This window comes from Schistocerca nitens, chromosome 8, assembly GCF_023898315.1.
Source record: "Schistocerca nitens isolate TAMUIC-IGC-003100 chromosome 8, iqSchNite1.1, whole genome shotgun sequence".
Taxonomy (NCBI): domain Eukaryota; kingdom Metazoa; phylum Arthropoda; class Insecta; order Orthoptera; family Acrididae; genus Schistocerca; species Schistocerca nitens.
The window spans coordinates 372,517,298-372,540,772 of record NC_064621.1 but is presented as its reverse complement, the minus strand read 5'-3'; the positions used below and the strand labels follow the sequence as shown (position 1 = coordinate 372,540,772).

Below are 23,475 nucleotides of genomic sequence, written 5' to 3'. Positions count from 1 at the left end.
CAGCGCGGTTAGGAAAGCTTTTAAGGGCGTTGCAGTGTAGGTTTTGCTGAAAAATAACTGTTTTGAAGCAAATTCGATCGGTTGTTCCGTTTACGACCTAATTAGCACATATACAAATACAATTAGTTTTAGCTGTTCTCCTAGCTTAGATGACCGTGTACGAGACTGTTCAGCAGTTGGTTTGGATATGATAGTTACTACTGTTCCATATCAAATTTTAGCACCTCTCTCTTGTTCAGTTTGAGGAAACCAAATATAGAACACGTTTGGTAATAACATCCCTCCGTCTCTGTCACGCTGATTTTATATGGGAGTCAGAAGGAGTCTGATAAGCTTGTAAGACTGTAGCAGAGGAGATTGTGCTCAGAAGTAGTTGTTAACAGAAAAATTCGATACGTTGCTCCCTTCCCGAGCTACTTAGCATTGAAGTTAGCCAATAATGTCGTTATGCGCCCAAATTTGAGCACCTGAGCGCGCTAAAATGTGCTAATGTTTACACTTCTATGGGTCCGTAAGTAATAATTTGTTCATATGCTCATTACCAAATGAAATGTGCATTTTTCGAAAGCAATAAATTTAAGTTGGGTGAGCAAAAGCTACGTTGCTCTGCTTGAGGAAATCAAACGAGGAACACTTTTGGCCACACTGTGTCTGGCAAGCTTCAATTTGCGCGCGTAACTACCTGATTGCCTAACTTCAATGTTAAATAACTCGGAAATGGCGCAACGTATCGAATTTTTTCCTAACAACAATTTCTCAGCAGTATCTCCCCTGCAACACTCCAACACTCTTACCATCCTACATCTACAATTAACTTATCTGTTGTGTTATTCTTTCATTTGCATATAAATGCGTGTTGTGTGTGTGTGTGTGTGTGTGTGTAACCTATATCTAACCTTCTGACAAATCTGCATGCTGGACTGATACTGTAGTTGAAAAATTTATTTCGGATCTGTTGCAACAAGTTATAACTGTGTTTTCTTGTAACATTTTGAGATATAGCTCTTGTAGGAAGGATAGTAAAGAAAAGATTGAAAAAATGTTCAGCTTTCATGTCTATTATATTTTGATTGCACAGTTTATGGAAAAGTAAGGAGATACAAGATAAATATACCATACAAAAATAACATAGAGGATAGATTAGGCTGTCAAAAGCATAGTATACGATATCTTCAAGAGAAATAGATGTTCTACAGAAATTTATGGAAGTTTATGAAACATATTATGTTTACATATGTACCTGGATCAATGCTGTTGAAGAATGAATATTGGCCATATTAATAAATAATTTATCTCAATTACTACTTAATCTACTTATTATGTTTATGCACAACCACTGAAACAATTTAATTAGTACTTGTATAGTTGTAGTTATTGTATCATGTTAGGAACATTTGTAATGTATGTAGACATAAACATAACGACACAAAGTATTACGTACTACGAAAGAAATATAACTGGAAATTGATTTTTAAGTATATGTGCTAGTGTTCAAATTTATAAGAAAAATATTTAATCATTTAAATTGTGCAAACATCATTAGAAAAAATGAAAGTGAAATTAATAATTGGTTGAAAATACAAGAAATACAGTCATGTTTTAAGTTCAGTACTATTAATATTTTAAAATACCAGGCTTTTAAATATGATGTAGACAGTGGGTATAATAATCAGAAAATTTTACCATTGAGAAATACCGTTAAGTAAAGAACACGTATTTCCAAAAATGTGTGTTAAATTAATATTTTCATCTGGTGAACATTGACCATTACTTTCAGCATTTGCTGAACCCTACTACCTACAGGCATTGTTTCTCTCATTTAGGTCTCAATAACAAATGAAGCACAGTAGCACATGAACATGGACTATGATGGGTACATTACTTCTAATCTCTGCTTTAACGTAAGTGAAGGACGTCAACAATCTGATGGAACCAAATGCCACATTTGAAAACAAGCTAATTTAGTGGCACACATTCTTGCCTTTGTGAACAGTCTTTATAAGCACTAAGCTATGCATGAATTTCAAGCTTATGAGGTGTTACAGGACCTAATCAATACTGAAGGACCTTGGGAAGTTTTTATACAATTGCAACATCTTCTTAATGAAGCACTTGAAAAACTTGACTAGAATTTCACAAAAAGGTTTTGTAGACTTATTAGGGTAGCCTTGCAGAAACCTATTTTGACACTGGCAGTAATAAGGAACAGATAGGTCCCTTCATACATGGATGTTGTTACACTTTTCTTCGAGAGGAGTTGCTTCCTTTTCGATACCCGTCCACACTGGATTCAACGGGGAATCTGAAATCAGTAAAATACAGTGTATGGAATAGAACTCTCTTTTTTCTAATTTTTATTAAATGACATATATGTATATTAGCTCTTAGGTAACTACTTCATGAGTGATTTACATAATAAAGTAATCACGAAATGATAGTTACAACACTGCATTACAAAACAGAAAGTTTGGTATTTGCTCGTTATATTACTCCATCCTGTTTCAATTAGACTTCTAATACGTTAACTACCATAGTATATTTTAGTCACAGGTATTGTTGTTTGTAATTTGAAATGCTTCGATGAACAATATATTGAAGGAAACTGACAAAAATCACAGGCGTTTTATTTTGGGAAATACAACAGACATCACATAAGGGGGTTCAGAAAGTGAAGGAACGTATATGGTAAAGCATAAAAAGCACTGTGACTCTAAACTTGTCAACTACTAGCGCAGAAACTGTAAAGTGAAGCCCAGTGAAAATAGAATGCGAACTTCTAGAAGAAACGGTATGGAATTACCGCCACTCTCCATTGAAAAACTGACACTAATTGTTTTGAAATAACATCTTGGGTTGTCGGGTGTTCTGCCGGATATCAGCGTCGTACTTGCACAATATTTCGGTCACGTAGCTCGTAACCTTCATCAGGTGTGACCTGAGACTGCTCCTCGAGTGGACCTGGTCCTGTATTTATGCCTATGGCCTTCCCCCTCCACCAACGGCTGCAAGCGCAACGCTCCAGCAGGTCGTGGTGAGCGGGCGCGGACCGCAGGGGGAACGCTTGGTACCCCAGACCGTTGATGTAACCCCCAGGAGCGGGTTTGGTGGGCGCGGACCGCAGAGGGAACACCTAGAACCGCAGCGGACGGAAAACGGAGCAGCAACGCTCCAGCAGGTCGCAGGGAATGGGCGTGGACCACAGAGGAAGCGCCTGCAGCCGTTGGTGGAGGGGGAAGGCCATAGGCATAAATACTGGACCAGGTCCACTCGAGGAGCAGTCTCAGGTCGCACCTGATGAAGGTTACGAGCTACGTGACCGAAATATCGTGCAAGTACGACGCTGATATCCGGCAGAACACCCGACAACCCAAGATGTCGTTACATCGCCGGGAAAGCCTGAAGTGTTTTGAAATACATCCATTAGAAATTTGAAGATAATTGTCAGATGTAATAAGTCATAATAGAAGTAGCTTACTGTTACACTGACACACTCGCGAGAAATTGTACGAAAGAAAATAGCATAAGACGAAATTTTCCATTTAACTAGTTAATAACGGACGAAATCACAGTTGAAGTAAATGTGGAGTGAAGTGCCCAACTTTTTCACCCCAAAATTCTTTTGATCACTTAAAGATGATGATGATAGTCATCTATTTTCACATGGAAAAACAGTGACCAGGGGCTCATGGATCAAAAAGCAATGCGTCATTGCTACGTCATTAATAACTAAAGGCATCACCTTTGTCTTCCTTTTAATAGGGTAATGGTATTTTTACCATGAAAATAGAAAATATGATGAGACTAATTTAGTGATGTAGCTCTCTTGTAAATCTAACAACAACTGCTGCAGAAACAGCACAAAAACCCTATGTTACATGTCTTTTTACTCGGTTATTTCTTGACCGGAGAAAGTAGCACAGCTCCACTAAAATATTTGATGCTTGTATTTCGGTTATTCATGAAGAGAATGAGTTCCTCTATATTTCACTGTTCGCTGTTCGTCTGGCTAGAAACAGATTTAATTTGTCTTTATAGAGTCAGCGTTGTCATGACCATACGACCCCAAACCACAATCACTTAGTATCCACATAGTATGCTCATGTGTATTAAGCAGTCCAGTCACGCGTCATTTGCAACCCTGCTCCACCGGGTGGTCAGGACTACCGTGAGAGATCATTTTATGAGAAGTTGGTCAGGATGCGACATGATCCGCATGCCACGTGACACGTGTTTTATTATTTAAATATTTATTTGCTTTTCCCTTTAAGTTTCTTACACAGAGTCTAACACAGGCCAAATTCCACATATGAAAACGTAGATGCAAGTATAATACATAGCATATTAATATGAAATTACAAGTGCTAAAAATGGCTGTCTCGCAGTTTCAGCAGAGGAATCACACAGCCAACCGATTGCAAATAACTGTTTGGTACATTGATCTAGATTTCGACATTTCAAAGGATGTCTTCATCAGAAGTAAATGTTAAGAAACCTTTAAGTTCCTATGCGAGAGAACAATGGTCAAAGTTTTGAGCAGATAAGCTAAAGTAAAAAAATTGTAATTAAACATGTTCAAGCCTTTGGTACATATGCCTAAGAACAATATCAGGCTGATGTTGTTCCTAGCAAGGTATACGTGCTAAAGGCTGCAAACAGGAAGCTATTTTCTGTGGTGAAGAGAAAGGGAACTTCCTGTGTGCTTCCCTCCGTCAGAAGCTGCCTACTGTACTGTGTACCATTGCTACTCCACGGAATTTCTGATTTCTCGTTCTATGTCACGCCAGTCTATACAGTAGGAGAGAATGTTGTACCCTGGAACTTTTTTCTGACACTTGCTTCTAATTGGAACTGTAACAGACGTTTAGTATATTGTCTTTTTCCATTTATAAAGGATCGCATTTACTTTTGTGTGCTGCTAAAAAATTGCTCTGGAAAAGTAAAACTTTTTCAAATGTGAAAAAATATTCTAGATGTCATGTACGTAGGAATAAATATTCCACTGAAAAATTGCAAATCGAGAATATCTTCTCGGTGCTGTATTTAACAGTCTTCCCATTACATTGATTAATACATCGAAATAATGAGTAATTGAAAGTAAATTATTATCAAAAACCAGTTACAAGTTAAATACACTTTAAATAGAGGTTAATGGAAAGTAATGCAAATTTTTATTGCCGGACAAGTAAAACTGGTTAGATCGTTAAAGAAACCCAGTTCGTTTGCAAATACCATACGTTCCATGGTAGCATACCTCCTTCCCTTTCTAAATGCAAGAGGGTGCAAGACCGACGAAGTATTGGAAAATAGTTCACATATTTTATAACTTTTGCTTGGGTTGGGAATGTATAACAAAATTATTTATTAAAGTAATTTACGCGATCCCTTTATAAAAGGACAGAAAAACAAAGGAAAGATACCTAGCGTGTAACCTATAACCACGGCGTTATCTAACTGAAACTTGTGGGTTAACGAGCATTTCGCTCTCATTTAATTATATTGCCGAAAGAGACAGCCTTCCAGGAACTGTGAAACGAATGCTTCCGTCCAGGACCTTGTGCCACAAAGAGCGCAGATTCGTCACGAGATGCGGAAATTCGCCGGCGTTTATTGTGCTGAATGAGGCCAAGCTGCTCAGGCCTAAGCGCTGTAGTGCAGTCATAGGGAAACCCCGAAGGAGCTGTTTGTGCCCAGGGAGTTGTAGCAAATATGGCGGGCTTAAGATAGGCCATAAAAGGGAATGATTTATGAATACTACTTAATTCTGTAGTAATTCAGGGAATAAAGCCATAGTAACTTCAATCTACCATCTTTCTTAAATTTTCATGGTGATCCCAATAAAACTTGAACATTGATTTTTATCTATAATAGCATAAGATTTACTGTTGAAGTGAAATTAAAAAGTTTGGTAACAAGGACCTGAATACTAAAATCTGAATGCTTTAGTCGATCTTAGCGATCGACGTTTCATATAAAAGCTCGTCATTAAAATGACAAATATTGTAAATATCAACTCTGTAACTTTGTTTGTTTAAAAGATATTGTAAATTTAAATTATCAGTATTTTCAGTTAAGCATCAGATCATCATTTCCTCCACACAAAACACATTGAACGATGACAGCTAGACATGTTATTGCCCGCATCTCGTGGTCGTGCGGTAGCGTTCTCGCTTCCCACGCCCGGGTTCCCGGGTTCGATTCCCGGCGGGGTCAGGGATTTTCTCTGCCTCGTGATGGCTGGGTGTTGTGTGCTGTCCTTAGGTTAGTTAGGTTTAAGTAGTTCTAAGTTCTAGGGGACTTATGACCACAGCAGTTGAGTCCCATAGTGCTCAGAGCCATTTGAACCATTTGAACCATAGACATGTTATTGAATCATTAGGTAATAGAATATTTGTTTAGTGCATCATAGTTACTTTTGTTTTTTATTTATTTATCAGAAAGCACATTGGTGCAAGGCTACTGGCAGTGACATTCAAAGTTAAGAAGGAAATTTTATTGGTTTTATGTAAAAGAATTTAACGTTTATTACGTAATGGATGTTATTGTTACTTTACTTAGAACTTGAAAGTGGTCAAGCTTTGATTATTTAAATATGTTAAAATGTAAAATAATGTTGAATAAGCTGTAGCCAATCAGGTAGACCGTTTCAGGGAAGGGAACTGCACTAGTCAGTTGAGCGACGATGTTCGGCACACGGGGGACGCGACCGGAGACGGGCAGAGGGACAGTCCTGGTGGAGACGCGAAACCGGACAGTTCGGCTGGAGACACCAAAGTGGACAGTTCTGGTCTAAACACCAAAGGGTACTGTTCGGTTTGAGACACGAAAGCGTACAGTCGGTCTTTAGGTGCTACTAACTGAAACGACTTACAAAATTCCGCGTTGTGTGGTATCGCAGGACTTAGTCTCTGAGCGGTGAGCAGCAGCGCGCCTGGTGTGAACTCTAACTTTTCGCGTAGATAACTTGTATTTCGCGATGAGATTGTGAATGATGGAACTGTACCAAATGGATATGCGCTCGAGTGTAACAGTAAGTCTAAATATTACTACTTTCGCTTTAGTTTGCTTTCTGAGTAAACATTATTCTAACCAAATCCTGTGTGGCCTACATCATTTATGGGTCGTTAATTTAGCTCCCAATATTATTATTACTGTTATTATGTGTTATATTAACCTTGTATGTTTCATGCAATTTCGCAAACTTGCCATCAGCCAGACACTTTAACCAAAGGGTCAAAAGTGTCTAATTTAGGGCGCGTAATGCGACACGTGCGGTTCAACCACTAGACGAGTTTGAGCCGAGACATTTTGACGAACAGGAACCGCACGTGAGCCGGAACATCTTCGGGATGTTAGCTCGCAAACTTCCACATGGAACATCGTGACGTCAAATGCAATACAAGAAAAGCAACAACAACAAGAAGAGTTTTCTTTGCCCGATGGCTTATAGGTAAAAACGACTCAGGTGCGATCACAACCACGACATTATTGATGAGCAGCCCGTCTTCGAAAGATTCCAAATCTCAAAGATCTACATTAGTTCGGGCGACTCAAACCATTCACTTGCTACCAGTTAGGTCAATGAAACGAGGTCATCGACTCCTATAAGCTGTCGATAGCTCTATGAGAGTAGCCTACACAGAATTTCATTTTCCATAGAATTAAATAAGTGAAGAATTAAAAATACCTTCGAAATAGCTGTATTATTCTATACAGCTCTTAAATTTGTAGAACTCAAAATATTAAAAAATACTGCATACAACACATGCTCGTATATCACAGTAACACCAATAGTAATAAATTTTGGAAAGGGATTTTAGAATCACCTGAAGGATTGCTTTGTAGATACAGCCGTCTGTCTCGTTGAAACACCAACCAAGAAACATGTGTTACCATGTATACTATTCTATTCTACTATCCTTCTGAGCGTCAGAAGCAAAAATATTTTCCTCAAATTTTCCGGACTTTTTTAATCACTGGCGGGGCGAGGCATAGTTCAGAAATCACAGACGTTCTGCTGGGATGCCATCCATAGTGTACTGACCCTTCTTGCAAGGCTCGTCCTCGAAGTCCACGATGAGCGCCGCCTTCTCCGGCTCCTGGTGGTGGCGGCGCAGGAAGGAGCCGCGGTAGCAGAAGAAGAGGGCGAACAGCGCCACCACCGCCTTCAATGCCGCCCCCACGATCGGGCCGGCCACGCCCTGTAGCCAGACGCCGCCTCCGCCCCCAATTCCGCCAACTCCGCCTCCAGCTGACAGCCCCTCAACCCCCAGCCTGCCGGTGTCCACCACCAGCGGCCGGCTGCGACTCACCGACTCGGAGCGTGAAACCAGCTCCACCTGAAACATGGGGTTTTAGATAAGGCTCTGTAACTTCTCTCATGGAAACACATTGAAAGCTGCCTGTTATTTGCACATTCTTTTTTGTCCACAAAGTCTTTCTTTTTCTTAAATCTCGAGTTTATGTTTGCAATGTTTTGCATGTTTATGCTATGGTCAGCTTCGATTGGTCGAAATTAACTCATGGAGCGATCTTTTCGTGTCTCCACTGATGCATTACAAACCTTCAGAGGCCGCTTTGGGTCCTCAGCTAATGGGAAAGGTTCAGGGACGTGGAATCACGAGACAATATACTTTACGATGAGCTTCCGGCGTTCTGTTCGTGTTGTCTCCGGTTTGGGTTGGCAGTCCAGTCTGATTTGTTTACTGGAGTTGGTATTACGCGGTTCGTAGTTTCAGCAGTGATGATGTACGGGTGACATATTTCCATTACTTTCTACGCTGACTAACAGGTATAGGTGAAATCAGGTTAATTGTTGGATATTTTTACCGATTCCGCTGTGACAGTTTCCGAGTCATTCAAAGTAAGTGTACGGTGAGTAGCGCGTACATACCCAGATCATGCGATACTTGTCGGAGGCGACTTTAACCTAATGACTATAGTGTGGGACGTATTTACATTTATCAAATGGTTCAAATGGCTCTGAGGACTATGGTACTTAACATCTGTGGTCATCAGTCCCCTAGAACTTAGAAGTACTTAAACCTAACTAACCTAAGGACACCACACACATCCATGTCCGAGGCAGGAATCTTCAACAACCATTTCGACAGACGACACGCAGTGTGTATATCTTAAACCTTGTAGTTACAAATAAGTCAAACCTTACCGACAGCACCAGTACAGAGACAGCGATTTATAATAATGATGTCATCATAGGTACTATAGCTACTGAAGCTAATAAGTAAGTCAAGAAGGCAAGGAGAGTGTTTCAGGTAGAAAAATCAGATAAGCAGATGTTAGCATCTCCCTTAGACAGTGAACTAACATCATTTAGTTCCAGTACGATGGAAGTAGAAGAATTATGGGCAAAAGAAGAACTTCTGTGAAGTTTGGAATGTAGGAGACGATATACTTGCAGAAGTAAAGCTGTGAGGACGGGGCGTGAGTCGTGCTTGGCTAGCTCAGATGGTAGAATGGCAAAGGTCCCGAGTTAGAGTCTCGGTCCGCCACACAGTTTTAATCTGCCAGGAAGTTTCATGTTTCAATTATGGACAAAGTTTAAACAGACTGTGAATCGTCATACCTTAGTGAAAGATCAGGCCGAGAAACAGAGAAAATTCTGGTCCTATGTAAAATCGATAAGCGGGTCTAAGGCTTCCATCCAGTCACTCGTTGACCAATCTGGTGTGGACGTAGGAGATACGGAAACGAAAGCTGAAGATCCAAATTTCGCGTTTATGAAACCACTCATGCAAAAGACTCGTACAAACATACCGTCGTTTGGCCGTCGCACAGACACCCGTGTGGACGACATAGTAATAGACATCCCTGGCGAAGAGAAGTAGCTGAAAGAGTTGAAAAGAAATAAGTCGCAAGGTCCGGATGCAACCCCAGTTCGGTTTTACAAAGTATTCCATAGCATTAGATCCTTACTTAGCATGCATTTATCGCGAATCTCTCGCCCAGCACAAAGTCCCAAGCGAATGGAAAAAGCGCAGGTGACTCCTGTATATCCAGGATAAAAGAAGAAGCCACATATTTATAGACCAATATCCTTGAAACCGGTTTGCTGCAGAATTGTTTCACATATTTCGAGTTCGAATATAAAAAAACTCCTTCAAACCGGTCAGCTTCTGTGCAAAAACCAGCATTCTTTTAGAAAGCATCACTCGTGCGAAACTCACAATGCACTTTTCTTTAATGATATATTGCGAACTATGGACGAAATGTGACAGGAAGATTCCATATATCTAGATTTCCGAAAGCCGTTTGACACGTTGCCCCAGTGCAGAGCATATGGAATAGGTCCCTAACATGTGTGTGGCTAGAAGAGTTCTTAAGTAATAGAATCAAGTACGTTGTCCTCAGCGGCCAATATTCTTCAGAGGGATGGTATCGTGAGGAAGTTTGATAGAACAGTTATTATTTTCTATGTACATAAATCATAAGGCGTACAGGGTGGACCGCACTCTGTGATTGTTTTCTTGCGATGCCGTGGTGAATGGGAAAGCGTCGACGTTGTGAGACTGTAGGAGGATACAAGATGACAGACAAAATTTGCAGTGGGAGTGATAAATGGCCGCTAGCTCTAAACGTAGAAAAATGTAAGTTAATGCAGATGAGTAGGAAAAATAAACCTGAAAAATTTCGAATACAGGATTGACACATTCACATCGTTTAAATATCTGGGCGTAGCGTTCCAAGGCGACATGGAATGGAAAGAACACCTGAGGATTGTGGTAGGGAAGACGAATGTTCGATTTCGGTTTGTTGAGAGACTTTCGGAGAAGAATGGTTCAGCCGCAACGGACGATAGTGCGACCAATTCTAGTATACTGCTAGAGTGTTTGCGACCCGCACGAGGTCGGATTTAAGGAATACGTGGAAGCAATTCAGAGGCGGACTACCAGATTTGTTACAGGTAGATTCTATCGACACTTGAGTGTAGCGGAGATGCAGTGCGAACTCATATGAGAATGCCTGGAGTGACGAACACTACTGAGAAAATTTACTGAACCGGCATTTAATGCTGATTGAAGAACGATTCTGCTCCCATCAACGTACTTTTCCCCCATGGACCACGAAAATACAGAGGTGTAAGATACAGAGGCATACACAGATTCGTTTCACCTTCACTCTCTCTATTAGCGAATGGAATATGTGCCTTGCGATGTATATTTGTAGATGTATATGTGTAGGTTTTTTCAGTTGTGCTTGCTAAATATTTGCACAGTTGTCTTGCGATCACTCCACATAGAGAACTTGCAATGGTATCCTGCCGCTTGGGGAATCGGAGGTTCACAGACCGCTCACTTTTAGTGATACGAAAGATGATTATTGGATCGAGTAACATCTTCTCAGTCCATCGCTTGTCATCCTCTCCTGCATTATAAGTGTTTTACTGTTTTTATAGAAGTCATGTGTTGATGATTTTTGATTTCGTTACTCTTTTAGAGAAACTTATTGTGTGTTAACTACATTGAGAACACATGTGAATTTTGTGAATCATTTAAATTTAATGATTACAGATATGAGGGATCATCCTCATAACACATCTTTGGTTATAAGCTGAAATCATACGTATTATTTAATTTTTGGATAGTTCTTGATGACTCTCTTTACCCAAATGCTACCGATTTCTGCGACACATTCCTCCGTCGTCAGCCCCCCCCCCCCCCCCCCCCCCACAACCCTACTGGCAAATATGCAATTTAGCTTACTGTCATCATAGGGGACAGAAATGAAACTCGGTGACCACGGATAAGTTCATGCATGAAGGGCCCGCTACATGCAATACATCAAAGAACTACTGACAGGTCGCATTTAAATAAACTGATTCAAACACACGGCTAAAGGTGTAATCATTAATTCTCTTATACTAAACATTCGAAATAGAAAATGGATGTACGACAGTTTTATTTACATTGTTACACAATTTTTTCACCCCAGTTCCCATATTCTACGAGTTTACACATCAAATAAAAAGTATCTTACTCAACGTTGACTGCACAGATTATAGATTGCATAGATATCGTATTGCTTCACAGTCCGTCCACAGTAGGGCCTCGTCATCCTCTCAGTTGAGCAATGATACGCGAAGTAAAGGATTAACACTGTACTGAAGAAGACATCCAAATTGTACGTTGTAATGACTTGTGGACACGTCAGATTCGGATTTGAAATCTGTTTTTCGCGAAAGTGTTACATCACAGCACGTTCTCATCTGTTGTGTTGGCTTCTGTTTGTTTCGGTGACGGTTCTGCTAATGCCTTCTGAAATAGAGTTAGGTTTCGGGGGAAATAAGGTAATAACGCCGTTCCCCTAATCTTAGGTCGAACTCAGAACGTGATAATCCTGAACAGAAAGCCACCCAGTCTAATACTGTGAGAGGCAGTAAATCAGTTTATCATCGTCTCGAATCTGATGTAACGAAAAATTATTTCTGTATTATCAGTATTGTTTCAATTTAATACCAACAGGACGAACAGCGGTCGATGGATCAACCCTCACGTTTCCTTGTTTAGAGCTAAATGGTAATGGCTGCAGTTATTTCAATGGTACAACTTTTGTAGAGTTCAACCACTCATAATGCACTTGTGTCTCCTTTATTGTGCAGATTGAAGAAAGTCTAATTGCCCCATAGAGCAATTTAGGCACTTTTTATAGCGTTTTCTGATTTATACTCTTAATTTCGGAACGTAAAGGCCATTGGCGGTGGCATTTTTTCCTATTTTTTTCTCCATACTCTTATAGCTGTCCTTATTTTACCAAGAAACTACAACTATTCGCAAATAAGTTCTGTCTCGTGTTAGTTTTGCGAATGTTGTGTTCCTATCCAAGAACTTGGCAACACAAATTTATAGTTTGCACATTGTCATCGTAGTACAGAGCTTTCTAGAAATTAAATAATCATATTCAGCAGATCCATTTACATACGGGGAACTGCTGGGAATATAGATGGTCAAACTCGATTTGATAAAGAAAATTTTTATCTAATAGTACTAGAAAGCCTTCGGTAAAACTTATAGGAAAAGGCATGAGCTGGGATAACTGTATGTGAAAAAATTGCCAGCCACATTCTCCTGTTTAAAGTTTATATACAAACGAATCATTATAGTGGGGTAATTACATGGAAAACAAAAGGTAGATGCCTAGTGTGTAACAGTATAACCACAGGGCGTTATCTAACTGAAACTTATATCGGTTTTACAAGTTACTGAGGTTAATTTCCATGTGAAATATAGTAATACCAAATGCATGCCAGTGGGAAGCAACAACAAGGAAAGGTCTGGTGACCAGATGGCTTGCAGGCAAAAGGGCCTTTGTGTTTGTCGCAGTCACGACGCTGTTGATGAAAAACACGTCTTCGATAAATTCATAACATTTGATGGAATATTCTGCACTAGTTCAGGAGGATTAAACCATTCACTTTTTTTCCGACTAGGTCAGTGGAAAGATATCATCGACTGCTATAAGCTGCTAGTACAGTAGCTCCACTAGATTAGAGATGTCAGGAATGTGAAATCATGTCCTGTCAATAACCTGCTTCACAGAAGGCACAACTACCCTAATGATGGCCTTACTGACTGGACGTGTATGTTTCTTTTTATCTTATTACGTGTTCCTGGATACTGAAGTTTTTATTTATGTATACCACAAACAGAAAAAACATGACTAGCACGTGGACAAGGAAGAAAATTTGCTTTTTAATAGAGCTAATGCAGAAATTTTATGCATGTCCATTTTTGTGAAAAAACTGTATTCACATCGTTGGCGATCCAAATAAAGCCGGCAACTGCCGCTGGGGAGCGCTGAGAGCGCAAAATCACAATAACCAGCCCGTCCCGTGTGCTCAGAGCACTCTCTCTCCTAACGTTAGATATCCCATTGGCGCGCATGCCAGCGTTAGCTGTTTCCTCCCGTGTGATGACTTAAGCCAAAATGATGCTTTCAGGACGAATAAATGAATGTTGGGTATCACTTGGTGAGAGAGTGGGACTCTGTAGTGGATGTGTAAGGATTTCCCAGCGAAACCTGTGCAGCATAGTCTAAACAACTGTGGCAACATGTGGGCTCAATGTCTCTCCGTGCCCTGTGCACATTTTTGGAGCGCTGAAGAATAATATTCGTAGCTACGAGCTTCGTGGCTCACCGACCCAGGACGTCAAGGTTGAGTGGTGTGTTGAGTACGCAAGCCTCGTCCGTTCATGTTGTGTCGTTCGTTTCGGTAGTTCGCTGTTGGAGAGCTTTTCCTGTGAGCAACACCGAGTGTTTGTAGTGGTGAAATCGAGCCACCGTGCGGTGGAAATAACTATATTGGTTCACGACAATTCAAGTGCACATGCGGAATTTTCTGCCTTCTGGCCGTTGGTGTTCTGGTTACCTGTCGTGGCCACTGACGTAATTTCCTCACCTGTTGTCACTGTCCAATATGGTGTGTAGTTTTGACAAATTAATACATATTTCATTGTGGATAATCACGTCCTAACTGTTTGGTCTTCGAGTCTTTATGTACCGATTGGTGGCTAGCGCGTAATTTGGTCGGTCGGTCCGTGACTGTCCCTTGGTTGGGTTACCGACGGATCAAGTGTAGTTGGGCCCACCACCTGGCTCATCTAAGTGAGCGTTTATGTTTCGAGGAGCAACCCCACCTCCGCCCCCACTTCCCCCCCCCCCCCCCCCAGCTCCCTGGAGGCGTCTGAGTGCCGTTGTCTATACTGTCCTTTTCATGGATATTCAATGGTCTGTTGGTAATCTATTATAGCCGATGCTTTACAAGAAAAAAAAGTGTTGTATTTTATGTAAATCAATTTATGTAAATTTATGTAGGCCTTCAGCCGGTTAAAACCTTATTCTCAAGCTTTTTCACTTAGTGTGCGTTCGGCCATTGAAAACTTAGAGGTTAAGGTATTTTTGAATTTTTGGAAATCAACTGTGGGTCTTCAGTCACTTAAAGCCTTATTCTCAAAATTTCCCCTTAAGGGAAAACATTACGGCCTTCTGCCTTAAAAGATTATGGTAATATATTTTAAAATTTAGAAATTTAATTGTGACCTTCAGCCGATTATATTGCAACTTGTATATGTTGGTTCTATCCTTTGCTTTGAGGCTTAATTATTTTATTTGCAAACTGCATGTCTTTAGTCATTTGAAATGTATCTTGTTACTTTTTAAGATTTCTTGTTTGGAGGTTTTCAGCCGAGTAAGAATTGGATTTTGAAACTCGTAGTTGTAAAGGTTCGGCTATGTGCCGTTTTGGTTTAAAGGTTTTATTAAATACCAGTAAATTACAATTCTGAAGTGAAACTGACCGACACCTTATTTGGCCCTTTCCACAATCCTAATCACCTGTTCTGCCCTGCGGGTTTAACGGGCGTCTCACTTGTACAGCTACAGCAGAAAATGTGCACGCCTGGGTACTATGATGGTCCCGTAGACAAGTGCAAGCATAATTCCTTGAAGACATTGACCATCTTGTATCACAGTCGGATAAAGGCATTAACAATTATGCCGATTACTTCTGAAATAACAGTGTACTTACTTTTTTCACCTGTCTAATGTCCTTTTGAATTCTCTTTAAAAATAGTCGAGTTTTGGATTATCTGCATCGTCATGGATAAAAAATTAGTTCCACAATCTATTATGTGCAGTGGGTCGACGAATACATTTGACTATAAGTACTGTAGGTGACATATCTATATTTAATCACTTCTGTACGCCTTATGTGAGTTTCGGGTCGTATACCTTTTTTCAGATGTTTGAGGGTACAGTAGAAAACCAGGAATGTCTATATGTGGCGCAACGCAACTGCTCATTCCAGTTCCTCGTCCGTTCACTGACCCAACGACACACACAGTGCACGACATGTCACATATCAGTAGCGTTATTGGCTGTGTCCTACAAGCCATTCCTTTGCAGTATCAGACGTCTCATCGCGTGTCCCTTTGCCTCGTCGACTGACATAGTATACCCACAAAGTGGCAGTCGTCATTGCCGTGTCTGCCTGCAGTGGAGAACCGTTCCAAATAAAGCAGGGCCAGTCCAACTGCGGGATCACGAGACGGAGCACTCACGTAAACTTGTCGACGCTACTGCCTCCCTGCAGACACCTCGCTAATGGCTAATGAGCGCGCACTGGCGACGCGCGGGCGCCGGGGACCACCCGGGCAGAAATACTTTCTCAGCGGGGGACGCTGTTTATTTCCGTGCCCGTCACAGCCAAACATCGGCGCCCTTAAACTGCGTGTTTTGTGATAGCAGGCACGCCCTCCTCTGTAAACACACGCACGAGAACCTTCATCAGTGACAAAAACAAACAGCGGAAGTCAATAAAGAGGACTTTTACGGCTGAAAGACCGTACGTACTGGCGCACCTAAAAGACCCGAATTTCGTTTTAATACAAACATTTTCCTGGTAATTCTGAGGCGTCATTACAGATTTTCAACATCGTGTACAGTAATTACAGAACTTGTTTGTCAGACACGATAAGCGCACTTCCTCCCTCTTTTTCTGACGTCGCGAGGCGTAGCGGTAGCACGCTATTTAGGACAAACGGAGTTTTAGAACCAGTCCAGCCATCCGAACTCGGGTTTGCTATCGGTTCACTTAGTCTAAATTCAGATGTAACGTGCGTTAAAGCACGGTAACGCGCGATCAAATTTCAAAACAGTTGAGATGACGAGCGATAGAACGCGAACCTCTCTCGCAGTGTTACTGTTCCAGGAAGAAAAGAAGATAAAGAGTTTAACGCCCTGTCAACAATGCGGGCATTAGAGACTGCCGCTTTCAGATATCTTGCAAGCGGATGCCGAGTGGTGGAGCTACACTATTCATATAAAATTGGAAAATCGGCTGTGTCTGGGATAATTCGTTAAGAATGCGAAGTTATCTGGATGAAACTGACGCTGAGACGCCAACACCAGATGATTAAAAATGTATCAAAAATTTGAACAGTAGCAATGTTTCCTCATTGCACTGGTGCTCTCAGTTCTAAACAGAGCGGTTCTAGACCCTTCAGTCCGGAACGGCGCTGCTGCTACGGTCGCAGGTTCGAATCCGGCCTCGGGCACGGATGTGTGTGATGTCCTGAGGTTAGGTTAGGTTTCAGTAGTTCTAAGTCCAAGGGACTGATGACCTCAGATATTAAGTCCCATAATGCTTAGAGCCATTTGAACCATTTGAATTTCTGAACATACCGGAATACAAAGTACACAACACTCGACTTTCTTATAAATATTTTTCTCTATAGGACTGTTGGCTCTGCGTGACAATATTTATCACTTTATGAGGTTACATTTTCACGCTTATAAAAGATACAACGACTCATAAATTTTTAGATATTCCATTCTATATGAAAAACTCTGAGCATTTTCTGGATATGCGCGAGAGAAAGATCTTTAACAGCAAACTACGACACGGCAGTTCCTACGTGATGGCAGGTGATGAAGCCTATGGCCTGATGGAAAACTTAATGGGACCATACGGTGGAAAGCAGCTGACTTATGAAAAGAAAAGACAGTTAACTATCGGCAGATTCTAGCGGTTACGTACGATGAATGTACTTTTGCTAAAGCGTGTAAGAAATGAAGGATACTACATCGCTTGGTGGCTTTGAGTGTGGATTGCGCCGAACACACTGTAAAAACGATTACAGTTCTTCAAAGCAATGTTGTAAATACAGATGAATTTGAACAAGAAGACATCTTAGAACAGTATAAATGCTAATCGCAGTACACGAATCTTCGTGTTTAATTTAGCAACTATTTTGTTAGTGAAGGCAGGCAGACGAATATACACATCGTACGGTATTACCGAAAGTGTTCTTATTACCTAGATTTCTCGTTCTTTCTTGAGTCACTTCCCTCACAGAAGATGAAAACCAATTTCTTCCAAGCTTGCCGTTTCCAAAACGCTATTCAGATGCTATAGTCAGTATTGCTGTTTTTCTTTTTCTAATTCGTCAGTTAGTAACTCTATGACAATATTCTCGCCTTTGATTTCACCAACTTTTCTCAATGCCTATCAAAGGAAAGTAACAGAAACACGCAGAAGATAGATTCGGTCACGATGGAAAAGCGCCCTCGATCGAACAGCATAAGGACGTCTCTCTCTTTCCAGTTGCCCGTTAACGAACGTTCCTCAGCGATTAGAGATATTTTCCGTGGACGCTGACGCAGGCTCATGTGATTGATTGGAAGTTGAGTGTTAGGTGTCTAAACGCAGGTTTTGAAATCACGCGTCAGCTTTCTGTCATCTGAACTTAGCCTATCCCTAAAAGAGAATGCCGGTATAAGCTCACTAAATCGTCTGTTATGTGGTTACTTCTCCTTTCTTGCCGGGCTGCATTAGTGCACATTGTTTACCGAAAACTAATCCAAATATCAGTCCTTCCTTTTCTCTTTCAAATTATAGTATAAGTGTTAATAGCTACCGCCGTACTTTAACTGTTTAGTCAGCATCAAGTTACCTTCTGTTAGGAACGTGGATGCACTCAACGACTGTGATATGACTCTCAGATGATGGAGCATATCAATCAGTTATCTTTTTTTGCAATTTTATTCGGAAAATCTAGATTTTGGCTAGTGCCTGGCCATTATCAGTGAATAATTTCATAATATGAACGCATGTTGACTCAAGAGTCTCGAAAGAACTGTGGCAGAAGCCCAAACAACAGGGGACTGACCGAAATGGTGCACTGATAATGGCTAGGTACTAGTCGAAACGTAGATTCGCCAAATAATATCCGCAAGAAAAGGACGGCTGATGGCTGTGCTCTATTATTTGAATGTTAAGTCAGCATTCCGAAAGATATAAGTTACAAATGATCCCATCACAAGAAACTGGTAAACACACATCACTGCACAAGAAAAATTATTGGCTGTTGGTGGAACATATGGTAAAACATACAAAGACTCAGCATAAATAAAATATGTCAACAATTTTTTAATCTGAATTACGGTAAATGTAAAACAAGGATAGATGAGTTTTACTAAGGGAAATAGCTAACTGTGGCCAAAATAGAGAGTACGTGAAATGCACACAGGCAATAGCAAGAAAACAGTTTCCGAAAACGAGAAATTTGTTGCACTGAATACATATTACGCAGAGATGAAGATTCTTGCATAGAATAGATTAGCGTGGAGAGCTGCATTAAACCTGTCTTCGAAATGAAGACAACTTCAACAAGATCGTTTTAGTCGGCATTAGAATGGTGCTTGACAGATCTGGAAAACGACCGACGGGCGTATGTGACGGATGTCCATGAGTTCGCTGAACAAGAACTGCATATCGAATGGAAGTTTAAGTCATGTTTCAATAATCATTTTCTTCAAGGTATTTCGAAGTGTTCGAATACAACATATGATCCAAAATGCTTCTAGAAATCGGTGTTCTTGCTGACCAAAAAGGTCAAACTGAGGTGGTACAATGGTTCTCACTCGTATTCGAGATCAGTGGTGTCGCTTTAATTTAAAACCGAAACGTCCAGGCCGTGTCGTTATCTACCTTGCTGCATTTGGCGTCGTCCACCCGACCGTTTTGCCGAATTTCCAGACGGTGGAGCTGCTACTTCTCATTCAAGCAGATCCTCTGTTGCCATCATGAGGCTCAGAGCCCTCCGTCCCACTTCTCCTACCAAGCAAAAATCCATCGCAGTAGCAGTAGTCGAAGACGGATCCTCCGCATAACAGCGATACACGCTGACCACTCTTGTTTTCCCTTTGTGACGATGGTGGGGCGGGAAGTGAGGTGGAGGAGGCATGGATCCCACCTCGTTATTGTTCACGCATTCTCTCTCCTTCTTTGCCTTCTTCTGGTAGCCCTATTTGCTTTACTGTCTCTGTTTTTTTTAATGCAAACTTGGAAATAAAGATCTTAGGTTAAACTGAAAGATCGTTCCTACTTAAAGCAATGATAAATTTCCATTCACAAAAAAAGTTTTTTTTTTTTTTTTTAAATTAAAATTTTGTTCTGTGTGAACAACATAAACGCTGGCTCCACTGCAGCTGTGTATCTGCTCCTCAGCCAGGATAACCGAAAAGTGAAATTCTTATTTCTTGAAAATAATAATGTAGAAAAACTTCTTTCTAAATGTCGAAATTTTGTGGTCCGTGAAACGCAGTATGCTACTTAGAAATTAAATATTTACTTTCGAGACGGAAATAACTCTGTCCGAGGAAGGTGCCATGTTCACTATCAAAGTACTTCCGTCTGGCTGATACCCCTACTAATATCTCTCTTGGTTGTAGCTCTACAGTGTTCAACTGCTCTGTCTACTACATGTATACTTTCTCTTAAGATGCCATATTCTCATAGATCTCCTTCTGGTTAGCGTCTTCTGCAATATCACAAAATCCGTGTAGTATACAAGTACAAGCGACGCAGTCATTCGGTTGTCTGTTTTCTGTTAGATTCATTGCTGTGTGCCAAGTCATCCATATGGCAGTGTTGTTTGTTTTGCAGGTGAAAATCGAAGTTTGTCTGGTCGAAGCAGTTTTCTCATCGTTTTGACAACTTCATAACTTACACGACGTAAAGCAAAGGTGTACACCTGTCATTATCAGTAATTGGTACTATGATTGCGAAGACGGCTTCCCAGACTATGCTGTGTGAGTGTAAAGGAGTGCAATGCTGACAGTCGTTTCCGTCAGCTTTCGGAAAGTCAGTCTGTCCATTTTTCTTTTCTCGTTAAATGATCTGGTTCCGCCGTTCTACCTCTGGACTATTCCTTACACATGTGGGAGACCTTTCACTTAACATCCATAAAGCAGAATTGGTGCAAAACTTTTTACAGCCAAAATCGCATAAGTTCTTTATTTTTGACAACCCGTTTCGGCAGATATAACTGTTATCTCGTGGCCTTCAAAAATATTTATTACTAAACGTGTTCATTGCGGGCTAGGGTCCCACGCAATGATGTCTTTGTGGCGGATAAAATAGAGCACTTCATACAAATGTTTGTAAGAAGTAAAACTTAACAGTTAAAAAGCATCACGAGCACAAGGTCATGTCCAAATACAAGTGTTCAGACCGAGCGGGGTGGCGCAGTGGTTAGCCCACTGGACTAGTATTCGGGAGGATGACGGTTCAAGCCGGCATCCGGGCATCCTGATTTAGGTTTTCCGTGATTTTCCTAAATCGATTCAGGCAAATAATGCCGGGATGGTTCCTTGGAAAGTGCAAGGGCGACTTCCTTCTCCATCCTTCCCTAATCCTATAGGACCTATGACCTCGCTGTTTGGTCCCTTCCCCCAAATCAGCCAACCAACAAACCATGTGTTCAGAGGCAACTATTGATTCTTAAAAAGCACAATATACATCAAAATGCATAGCGCAGGTGCTCACGCAAAGAATTGGAAAACATCCTGTGTTAAATGCAGTCTGTAAATTCTAACAATCGTTGCCATTTTAGGGACCCTTCATTCTCCTGTAGTTAACTCTATAATTTGGAAATTCATATATTTATTGTTAGTGTTGAATAGATGCGACGGACGTTATAGAATCACGCAAAGCTATCAGATTCCAACGTTTAAAGTTTCCATGCAGCTCCAGTGTTTTCACAGTGGAATTTTCTTCTTTCTTCAGCCCACTTTTTCCCAACTCTGGTGGTGACTTCATTCTCTGGTACTACATGTTCTTTGCTAATTTTTTGTCTGTATGAGTTTCTGCTGAAAATGTCTGACATATTTGTATAAGAATTTTTTTAAATCCTGTATTGTCCTGCTGGATTGAGTTTTTCTGTGTACTTCGCAGTTTTGTGAGTGAGTTATGTTGTTGGGAGTCTGTGGATATGCTCATAAAATTTCAGTCTCCTTTTTCTGATATCGGCCGCAAAATTAAATACTTTTTTCGGTTGTTAAAAGTATCGGTTGGATATTTTTTTTCTGAGAGGAAGACCTTTCTTAGAATTTTGAATTCTTCTTTTAGGATATCTTCGAGTTCACATTTTCAGTTGAGTGTAGTCGTTTCACTACCGTACAACTTTGTTACAGCTCCTGACTTTCGTGTCTGTGTCCAAATGGTTCAAATGGCTCTGAACACTATGGGACTTAACATCTGAGGTTATCAGTCCCCTTGAACGTAGAACTACTTAAACCTAACTAACCTAAGGACATCACACACATCCATACCAGAGGCAGGATTCGAACCTGCGACCGAAGCGGTTGCGCGGTTACAGACAAGCGCCTCTAAGTTTATGGTATTCTCGTAAGAAGTTGAAACATAGAACTCTCTCGATTTGTTCATATGTGATGAGCAGCTGTACTTGACTTTTCTGAAGTATAACCGGAGTCTAATTCTTTCAGAGCATTTCTTGATAGTTCCCGTATGATTGTTGACGTTTCGCGGTCTGCTAGAATCGCCAGATGGCTTGCGAATTTTAGGCAAGAAATCTGGATGTTATTTCTAGATCTTCCAATTAGTTTAAGTTCCAAAGGTTTGGTTTTTAAGTTGTTTTTCCCACTACATATCTGAACGTATCAAAACGAATTACCTGACTTAAAAACTAAATAATCAGTGAAAGAAACATATTAAAGAAAAACTGCGACGAAAATCTTAAAAGACATAGCTACGTTATTACAAACACTACGTGTTCACTACCAGCAGCAGACAACGTCTAGACGATTCGTACATTCATCTTCTGCTCATTTAAAGCTGTATGTAACGTATCTAAAATGACGGAAGTCACTCCAGTTCTGTTCTGTTCCTCAGCTCATCTAAGTCACGAGGTGAAGGAGCGAAAGAAACAGTTCCCTTCACATATTCTCTCAGGAAATCAGGAAGTCTAAGAATCTTGGAAGCCGAGAATGGAGGGCAGTGTCTTGAAGTCCCGTGAGCCCTATCCTGTACTGAGACAGTATGTCATCGAGGAATTGTCGCGCGCTGTAGTGCCATTAAGGTGGGGCTCCGTCCTGTTAGAATATGAAGCCATTAACGCTCCTCAAGTTGTGAAAAGGCCACGTATCCACCATTCAAATATTCCTCATCCAATCACCGTGTGTTCCTCAAAAAAGGTGGGACCATAGATATTTTCACAACAATCTCCGAGTAGCACTTGTAACTTACGTCCTCAATTCTTTGCTGCATGTATTCCAAACTGTGTCTTCCCCATTTGTTTTTACCCTCTACAATTGTCTTACTAGCACGGGAGCTAATTCCTAATGCCTTAACACATGTTCTATCATCCCGTCCCTTGTTACAGTCAGTGTTTCCAACACATTCTTTACCTCCCCGATTCTGCGGAGCTCCTGCTCATTCCTTAGCTTGTCAGTTCACCTAATCTTCAACATTCTTCTGTGGCAACAAATCTCAAATGCTTCGATTCTCTTCTTTTCCGGTCTTCCCACAGTCCATGTCTCTCTGTCTTACAATTCCGTGCTCCAAACGTACAGTCTCAAAATTTATTCTTCAATTTAAGTCCCATGTTTGATACCAGTAGACTTCCTATAGCCGGGAATGCCCTTTTTGCCAGCGCTAGT

The 23,475-nt window shown here is 40.8% G+C and overlaps 1 protein-coding gene across 1 annotated transcript in view; it reads right to left on the bottom strand.

Annotated features, from left to right (window-relative positions):
- Nucleotides 1–1,042: 1,042 nt before the first annotated feature.
- Nucleotides 1,043–23,475, bottom strand: part of LOC126198590 (uncharacterized) — a 294,161-nt gene continuing 271,728 nt past the window's right edge. Inside the window, exons 7-8 of the mRNA XM_049935039.1 lie at nt 8,042–8,336; nt 1,043–2,302 (exon numbers count right to left, since the gene is read on the bottom strand). Coding sequence (XP_049790996.1) covers nt 2,220–2,302; nt 8,042–8,336 — 378 coding nt within the window. The 3' untranslated portion in view covers nt 1,043–2,219. The remainder of the gene's footprint in view (nt 2,303–8,041; nt 8,337–23,475) is intronic.